The 8,106-nt window shown below is 33.7% G+C and overlaps 1 protein-coding gene across 1 annotated transcript; it reads left to right on the top strand.

Moving 5' to 3' along the window:
• The first annotated feature begins 905 nt into the window (after positions 1-905).
• LOC141666969 (V-type proton ATPase subunit B2) lies at positions 906-7,007 on the top strand. Its single transcript, XM_074473234.1, has 15 exons — positions 906-1,046; positions 1,881-1,941; positions 2,082-2,137; positions 2,253-2,351; positions 3,180-3,239; positions 3,973-4,084; positions 4,184-4,392; positions 4,657-4,785; positions 4,902-5,039; positions 5,171-5,321; positions 5,410-5,492; positions 6,147-6,194; positions 6,285-6,338; positions 6,504-6,587; positions 6,681-7,007. The coding sequence occupies exons 2-15, from the start codon at positions 1,887-1,889 to the stop codon at positions 6,864-6,866; spliced, it is 1,464 nt and encodes a 487-aa protein (XP_074329335.1). The 5' UTR covers positions 906-1,046; positions 1,881-1,886; the 3' UTR covers positions 6,867-7,007.
• The last annotated feature ends 1,099 nt before the right edge of the window (positions 7,008-8,106 follow it).

The raw sequence follows: 8,106 nt of genomic DNA, 5'->3' as shown, positions 1-8,106 counted from the left end.
TTTTTCTTATTTTTTTTATTAATTTCAAACTTTGACCAATTTTATTCGACCGATTTTTTCCGAACTGCCCGATTTTTGACCTTTTTAAAAAAAATTGTATTTTGACCCTATTAACGATTCATCGAGACGGGACCCGTTTGAACTCCGATTAATCGGTTAATTGGCCGATTTTTAGAACACTTACTCTGACTCAGGAGGTATAATCATAAATTCTCCTCCCGTGCGATTCGAACCTGTAAACAAGAGTATAGTTATTCTCTCTTTAACTAACTGAGCCAACCCTCTTGATCTGATTTTATTTAACTTGAATCGAGAGAAAAATAGTGTTTGATATTTATCATCTTAAATTAGTCATCGTGGGAACAAATTATTATATTATTTGTTCGGTACGTGTACTTGCATTTATATACGAATTTTTTTATTGTTTTACATAGTATCTGAAATTATTTTTGAAAATATTATATCATTTAAAGAAATATCAATCTCTATTCTTTTTATAATTTTACATTGTATTCGAAATTATCTTTGAGCCTCCGTTCAAATTTTTTTAAAAAATAAACTCAAAGCAAATGTTTAGACAAAAGAACATTAAACAAGAAGATGCGAGGAAGATGCATACCAAAACAGGACAAAAAAAGTAAGAGATATTTTATGGACATTATTCCACCAAAAAAATGAATAAACAACACATAAGAAGAATATGATTTGATTTAATGACTAACCAATGAAAAATGTCCAAATGTGCCATCAGTTTTACCTCACAAAAACATAAAAAATTAAAAACAAAACATGTGAGACGTGGGAAACCTGTGACAACAAAACAAAATCAGTGACAACTATTATTATTTTCTACTTTCTAATATATATACACACATATAGTCATATACATACAAAAATCTCTACAATTATTACGAAAACGATTTATAGCTGATTTTTTCATATTATATCAATCTATCTCTATACACACACAACACAACCTCCTTACAATCAGATCTCAGTAACTGTAATACAACACCCCCTTTGCATCTCAGATCGAAAACCAGAAGGTACCCTTTTTAATTCATCTTTCTTTAATCATTTTTATTGGTTTTAATTTTTCTTGAATCTTGATTTGATTTTTACAGATGGGTTTTGATTTGTGTTGGTTCTTGATTTTAGTTTAGTGTAATCTGATTTTTTGTTTCCCAGTTGGTCTGATTTGATTGGTTATGATTTTTTTGTTGTTTTGAGGGTTGATGTTTGATGATTTGGAGGTTGTGTTAGTGGGATTGTTTGTTTATTGGGTTGATTTGAGTTTTTGGTGCCGTGATTTGTTTATGAAAATGATTGTTTTGGGTGATTTAGAGGATTTTTTTGGTAAAGATCATGGCTTTAGGGAAATGGTTTGATGGGTAGATCATGGTTTAGTTTAGTTTACGGAATGTGGGGATTATGTGCATTGGTTCTGGTTATTGTGTTGTAAATGGTAACAGTCTTGAATTGAATCGAACAAATTGATCTTCGGTTTCAAATGTGAATTTTGATTGTATGCTTGATGTATTCATAGCTGGGTAAAGTTTATGCAGTCCGTGGGATTTACTTTAGAATTTTGTTAATCCTAACTTACAGACAAGCGCCTATCTTTACTGGGTGACTTGAGGGGACTGGAGTAATAGGAAAATTGCAGAGTCACTCCAATTTGTTGCTGTTATTAATCTACCATAGCTAATTCTAATGTTTTTTTTTTCTGTTTTACCTTGCTGGTTAATTTAGTTTTAATAATAAGTTGCAGCATGAAACAGCCAAAAGATGTGTTTGTAAGGGTTTGTTGAGTGTATAGTGTATGTCATACTTATATAAAATGTGCAGCTTTTTTAATAAGTTTCATTTACTCTATTTAGACGAATATGGGTGCTGAAAACAGTTTCGACATGGATGAGGGGACACTCGAGATTGGCATGGGTAAGATTATCAATCTCCACAATTTTTGTATATATTCTACAACGAAAAAATTGATGAAGGTAGCAATCATACATAATAATATGTATAATCATGTTTGTGGCTTAAAATTTATACTATTCTGAAACTTTGTATATACACAGAATATAGGACAGTTTCTGGTGTTGCTGGACCCCTGGTTATCCTAGATAAAGTCAAGGTGGGTATTATGATCTTGCATCACTTGGCCATAAATTTGCAATATTGTGTATATGTATGTATCCATATATAATAAATGTTTTTCTAATAATATGCGGCCTTTTATTTCATTCTAGGGACCTAAGTTTCAAGAAATTGTGAACATTCGGTTAGGTGATGGAACAACTCGTCGAGGTCAAGTTTTGGAGGTTGATGGTGAGAAAGCTGTTGTTCAGGTAATACAATTGAACAGTGCCATGTTCATTACTTTGGGTCTTCAGTGGCCTCATAATTAAAAGAGACTGTCCTGTGAAACAGTGTTTTTTACTAGTTCTGTGAAACAGTGTTTTTTACTAGTTCTATTCTTAGTGAGTTGATACTAGTATTTTAGTATCATAGTGCATATGATGAACTTCTTCAAGTGTATAGCATTAAAAATAGGAAATAATATTAGCATATCAATATATTTTAGTTTGTACATGATGATAATATTTCAATGTGCAAGGGGTTCTAGACATTAGTTCTTTTTGACATAGCAACCTCTGCTTTGCCAATCTACATTTTTGGAATTTGTGCCCATACTTGCTTTGATTTCAATACCAGGACATTTATAAGGAATATGCTGGTTTTCAAATAGACGTTTAAACTAAGCCTATTCTATCATTGTCAAAATGTAATAATCAGGTTGACATTTCCCATCAGCTGCAAACGTCCCACTCACTCTCAAACAACACTATACTGGTTGGATTGTGGGATGTGTTGAGATTGGAATGTACCTGATTTCTTGCTAGTTTTCCTCCGTTTTTTCTACTGATTAGTACCTCAGTTGAACTGTATTTATTTCATTAGTTTATTGTGGAGGATTTTCTTGGGGTCTTTAGAATCGATGTTCAAATGCATGGTACTGAAGATTTCTTCAACCCAATGTCTTAGATTTTTTTTGGGGTGAAGAATGTCTTAGATTTTGTATAATGAATACAAATCTTTTCAAATAAGTTTCTTCAGGAAAGAGTGGATACACTATATTGACCCAGCCATTTGTTGCTTGATTTCTTCTTTACCAGGTATTTGAAGGAACATCTGGAATTGACAACAAATACACAACCGTGCAGTTTACAGGGGAGGTATGATTTTTTTTCTGTCTTGATGTGAATTTTGTAGTGCTGAAAGTTGAGTTTTCATACTACATGAACTAAATGGGGATATAGAACATTAAACTGCTCATAATAGTAAGGGGTTTATGTAGATTTTTGTATTGCTTAAATGACTTAATTTATAGATAGTATTACCAGAGACTGTATTATATATAGTGTCCGTTTTGGAAATCTTAATAAAGTAACTTATGACTAAGCAGATGAATACTTATAAGTAATATAAGTGTTTGGATAATTTTACTTATAAGTCAGACTTTTTTTTTCTTAAATGAACTAATATAATTAATTTTTAAATGCACTTATCTTAATTCGTAAATTTTAGATTAGATTAACATTTAAAAACATATATTTTAAAGGTAAAGTTAACTAAAAAGCGAAAAATAGAAGTTAGAGAAAAAGTCGTCGTTACTAACATTCTACTTATCAGCTTATAAGTTATAAATTCGACTTATAAGTTAGGTTGACAAACACTCGTCGATAAGTACTTACGGCTTATAAGTTAATAAGCCCCTTATAAGGGGTTGGCCAAACAGGCCTATAGATTTATGCACTGTAGAGATCCACCAATTGCTTTCATTCATTGAAGGGAATTATTGGATCATGTCAAATATGACTTGGCTCTCTAAGGAGAACCCTATACATGGTTGTGATTGTTTAAACCTTTTTGAGAAAGAAAATGATATAATTACTTTATTTATAACAGGTCTTGAAAACTCCCGTCTCTCTAGATATGCTTGGGCGCATATTTAACGGTTCAGGGAAACCAATTGATAATGGTCCTCCAATTCTTCCAGAGGCATACTTGGATATCTCTGGTTAGTGATATTAATAGGCTGGTTACTTCGAAGTTTGAACTGCAATTTATCTTATCTGTCATTTCACTGAATACCACGTTCCATACTTATGTGCTTCAGGAAGTTCCATCAATCCTAGTGAGAGAACCTATCCGGAGGAGATGATTCAGACTGGGATCTCAACTATTGATGTAATGAATTCCATTGCTAGAGGGCAGAAAATTCCTCTTTTTTCTGCTGCAGGTCTTCCACATAATGAAATTGCTGCTCAGATTTGCCGTCAGGCTGGTTTGGTCAAGCGGTTGGAGAAAACTGAAAATCTTCTGGAGGTAACTGCTCTGTTAATACTTTGAAGTTAGCAATATGGTTTAAACTTTCAACGTTACTTGAGATCTGTTTTGGTAAAAGATTTTCAACCTTACTAAATTAAATATTAGTATGTGTATATATATATATATCGTAAGTATGCATGTATTAGGACTATATTACATATTATATGTAGTTTTTTTTACAGAATCAAATTTTATAGAATCAATTTTAAATGTATAGTATGTACTTGCTTACAACACATGTGATGCTCCATGAATTTACAGGATGGAGAGGATGATAATTTTGCCATAGTGTTTGCCGCCATGGGGGTCAACATGGAAACAGCCCAGTTTTTCAAACGTGATTTTGAGGAAAATGGTTCTATGGAGAGAGTGACCCTTTTTCTGAATTTGGTATATCCACAACTACATACCATATTTATGTTTTATGCATCTGCTTTTGTCCTTGTTTGTCTTCATGTACTAGGTGAGAACTAAATTGAGACTATTATAACTTGCTCAATGTACAGGCAAATGACCCTACTATTGAACGTATTATTACTCCTCGAATTGCTCTAACCACTGCGGAGTACCTAGCATATGAATGTGGGAAGCACGTTCTTGTTATCTTAACAGATATGAGTTCATATGCCGATGCTCTTCGGGAGGTATTCAATTTTATTCTGGATGTGTATATTAATCTAAAAGGAGTTTAAAGAAGTCGTTGTTGCATGTATTTTGTGCACAACAGTAAAAAGTGATCAAAATTGTACTTGATTTTACTCTTTTGTTTCGCCAGGTTTCTGCTGCTCGGGAGGAAGTTCCTGGAAGGCGTGGGTATCCTGGTTATATGTATACTGATCTTGCCACGATTTATGAACGTGCTGGGCGAATTGAAGGTCGAAAGGGATCCATCACGCAGATTCCAATTCTAACTATGCCAAATGATGGTAAATTTTGAAAAGTTGCTCACCTTTTTTTTTTGTATATTAGCTCATTGCAGTTTACCTTATAATATGTGACTTGATTTTGACTCAGATATCACACATCCTACTCCGGATCTTACTGGGTATATCACTGAGGGACAGATATATATCGACAGACAACTCCAGAACCGACAGGTGGGACTATAACAACTTTTGAACTCTTAGTTAGGGTAGAGTGCTCGAGGTACATGGATGGAGATTACACAAGTTCATAAAATTTAAATTGGACTAAATTGTTGATGACATGTTTAATTTTTAAGACCTACAGTTTGCATCATGTATATCTGGGACAGAACTAGTTTCAATTATTTTGTGATTACAAACAAAAACCCCTTTAGGCAGCTCTCCCAATGTAATATATATCGGTTTAATCAATATATATGATTCTAATTCTATGCACCACTAAAAAAGTAAAAATAAAGATATGGTGCTTCATCTACTTGTAGAAGTGTATGTGAAGCGGATTCGACGTAATGAATACTATTTTGGTTTTACTTGCTATATGAAAATTTCTAATTGTGTTGTACTCCACCCTTGGAGCTGTTATTGACAGTGATAATGTGGGCTTTTTGTATTTTTCATCTAGATTGAGGTAGATCTCATACTAATAGTTCTTTGATCTCATATCAATAGTTTCATGACTGACATAATAGAACTTAGATATGTTATTCTGATGCATGTGTTGCATAATTGTCACAATGTTTAGATGGTGAGGCTATGTTTCTTGAAAGATAAACTGTCAGTTTCCTCATGTCATACAATACTGATATTTCTCTATCTAATTGACAGATATATCCACCAATAAATGTGCTTCCGTCCTTGTCCAGGTTAATGAAGGTAAGTCTATGGCTCTGATTAGTTTAATTTGGGATGTAATTGCAGACCGTGTCAAGATGTATAATTCTAATGTCGTTTTGATATTGGCAGAGTGCCATTGGTGAGGGTATGACTCGCAGGGATCATTCTGATGTGTCTAACCAGGTATACCTGAAGAAAAATAGCACAAAACTTGAGTATAGCGACTTTCTTATTGCTATAACTGAACAAAAATAGCACAAAACTTGAGCCTAACGACCTTTCTCTTTCCTGTCGGTTGCACAAGTCAATCTTATTCCAGTAACTCATTTTGTTATGTGTTATCATCAGCTATATGCAAACTATGCTATTGGGAAAGATGTTCAGGCAATGAAAGCTGTGGTTGGAGAAGAAGCATTATCTTCTGAGGATTTGGTTTGTCACTGACATTTTTCTGAGTTATACTTTGGGACCTAGTTTAAGAACAATTACAAACTTTGACAACTAAAATGATTATTCCTTTAACAGTTATACTTGGAGTTCTTGGACAAATTTGAAAGGAAGTTTGTTGCTCAAGGAGCATATGATACTCGAAACATCTTCCAGTCGCTTGATTTAGCATGGACATTGCTAAGAATCTTTCCCCGCGAGCTTCTCCATCGTATACCAGCAAAGACACTTGATCAGTTCTACAGTCGGGATGCAGCCAATTGATGTTGGAAACAAAATCTTTTGTACTTAACTGCATGTTCAATCGTTGAGCTTGAGTTTTGTGTTCACATATACTGTGGCTTTGCTTCTTAGATCATTCTCGTATGTTCAGCTCAGAAAATAAAGAGATCTTGTTCTCGTTGAGTTCCCCATAGCCTAAGCTCTCCAATAGTTAAGTGGCATTAATTCTTTTCAATGAGAAACCGTTAAAGGTGCAAGTGCAGTAATTATGAAGGTACATGTCTGCATTTCCATTGTTGGTTTTCAGATTTGGCAATGTTTAAAGTGAGTTCAAGAGACACATAGGGCATGTAGATCCTTCCAGTCAATGTATGTTTAATTATGGCGCTTGTTTAATTATTTATTTCTTTTAGTGTGAAAGCTGATTTTTTGGGGTATTCATTCGAGTAATAAATTTTTCAATGTAAAATGCAGTTTATTTTGATGATGATTATGGACCAGACTATGTATTAAAGCATGTATTCAAATCCTATTATTTCTTTAGTTTACCCGAGTGCAAGTTTAATATATTAGTTAAAAAAGATTCCACTAAGCTTTTGTTTTGATTCAATTTCCCTCTCATTTTTTTGGTCTCTAGCAATGTGTCTAGAAGCTGTTTTGGGCATGCCTTGTTATTCATTCCATGCAACTTATGATTTTCAAGATGTCCTGTTACTCTTTTTTATTGTCATTATTGACCAATAGTGTACTGCTGATATTGTTTCTTGATCAAATAAGTATGAGTAACAGAAGTCTTCTAACCTTTAGCTCATATAACAATCCCCAAGCTATCTACTAGTAGCTGTATATGAAGCTCCTCTTCTGGCTTCTCTTCCTAGTCCCTAGCCTCAATTTTCTTTTTCTTGATAATATGTTTTCTCCACTTCTTTTGCTCCCTTGGATTAGAAGCCTGTCCGATATCTTGGGCTACAAAGTTCCTATTTCTTTCCCATTTTCTTGATGTCGCACCCAGCTGTGTATCTTGCAATTTTTTTTTAATTATCCCAGTTGTAACACTTCATAAAGTCTGGAGCAAGTAATTCAAATGTTGTCAATTTATCACTTTTCTTTGCTTGTCTTGTGGAAAAAGGTTCAAGGTCAATTGCCTGCTGATTATGTAAGCACTCCTTGTTATTGATCTCTTTCTGCGAATGCTGCGCTCAAATTTGTTGTTAAGAATGACTCGTAATAACCAGAGGGGTCTTTAGCCAAACATATAGAAAGCTAGATGAATGGATACTTT

The sequence above is a fragment of the Apium graveolens genome, chromosome 6, assembly GCF_009905375.1.
Source record: "Apium graveolens cultivar Ventura chromosome 6, ASM990537v1, whole genome shotgun sequence".
In the NCBI taxonomy this organism is placed as follows: domain Eukaryota; kingdom Viridiplantae; phylum Streptophyta; class Magnoliopsida; order Apiales; family Apiaceae; genus Apium; species Apium graveolens.
Note: the sequence above shows the minus strand (reverse complement) of the source record. Positions and strands in the feature narration are given on the sequence as shown.

What these genes read in the sequence shown, in the direction of transcription:
- LOC141666969 (XM_074473234.1), top strand. Translation starts at nt 1,887, where the DNA reads ATGGGTGCTGAAAACAGTTTCGACATGGATGAGGGGACACTCGAGATT. An exon ending in GGCATACTTGGATATCTCTG is followed by an intron (nt 4,085 to 4,183) that starts GTTAGTGATATT and finishes TATGTGCTTCAG; the next exon opens with GAAGTTCCATCAATCCTAGT. An exon ending in TCTAACTATGCCAAATGATG is followed by an intron (nt 5,322 to 5,409) that starts GTAAATTTTGAA and finishes ATTTTGACTCAG; the next exon opens with ATATCACACATCCTACTCCG.